General features: G+C 38.0%; 1 protein-coding gene across 4 annotated transcripts in view; it reads right to left on the minus strand.

The window, feature by feature from the left end:
• Positions 1-756, minus strand: part of LOC107558783 (vascular endothelial growth factor C-like) — a 36,782-nt gene that overhangs the window by 20,491 nt on the left and 15,535 nt on the right. For all 4 annotated transcript variants that reach the window (XM_016242467.1, XM_016242466.1, XM_016242469.1 and 1 more), the window contains one exon: positions 422-561. In XM_016242467.1, the coding sequence (XP_016097953.1) occupies positions 422-561 (140 nt within the window). The remainder of the gene's footprint in view (positions 1-421; positions 562-756) is intronic.

A 756-nucleotide genomic window follows, 5' to 3' on the forward strand; every position in this document is an offset into this window, starting at 1 on the left:
GATTTTGTCTGAGAAGATTTGACAATGGTAAATGTGGCCGCATCTTTAGCAACATGCTAACTTCATCAATGCATTGTGGAACAACCTTCAAAGGAAAATTACAGTTTTTATATTGATATTCACAATGTCACTCTTAACCATGTCTAAACCAGGCATGTGAAGTGGGGCAAGATGTGATGTACTCCACACACTTGCACTACTTCCGACAACAGTACAAATGGATTTGGAACAGTGTAGACAGCATTTAGATGTTTCGGCATGATGCAATGTGACAGTGTGTTAGTCTACACTGACATTCTATTCTAAACTCTCAAATATTCAAAGCAAAAGAGAAATTAAAACCTTCCATCAAATCATCAGAAATTATCATCACACTTCAAAAATAGTGCTTAGGGAGATGTGAAGGAGTGTGAACACTTACTCTGGTAAAGCCCTTCGAATTATTGAGTGCTGCTGTCGGTACAAATCCTGTTTTGACAAACAGCTGCAGGAAGTGTGGTTGGCGAAGCTTATGGTGACTGGCTTGGCCCCATACTTCATAGGAACTGTGATTTCAAACAACTGCAGAATGAAAATGGAAGAAAGGTCATATTTTCAATGAAATCAAGCTTTAGGTAAGATGAAAAACTGCAAGAAGTGTTACTTAAACTTTTAGGAGTATGCTGGATGTCAAAGTGAAATGTGGGCAGTCAATTAAATTTAAATCAGGATTAATGAATGGATTTATGGCTAAAGGAGTTGTGCAACTGTGACTGC

The sequence above is a fragment of the Sinocyclocheilus grahami genome, unplaced genomic scaffold (genome assembly GCF_001515645.1).
Source record: "Sinocyclocheilus grahami isolate Dianchi unplaced genomic scaffold, SAMN03320097.WGS_v1.1 scaffold659.1, whole genome shotgun sequence".
In the NCBI taxonomy this organism is placed as follows: domain Eukaryota; kingdom Metazoa; phylum Chordata; class Actinopteri; order Cypriniformes; family Cyprinidae; genus Sinocyclocheilus; species Sinocyclocheilus grahami.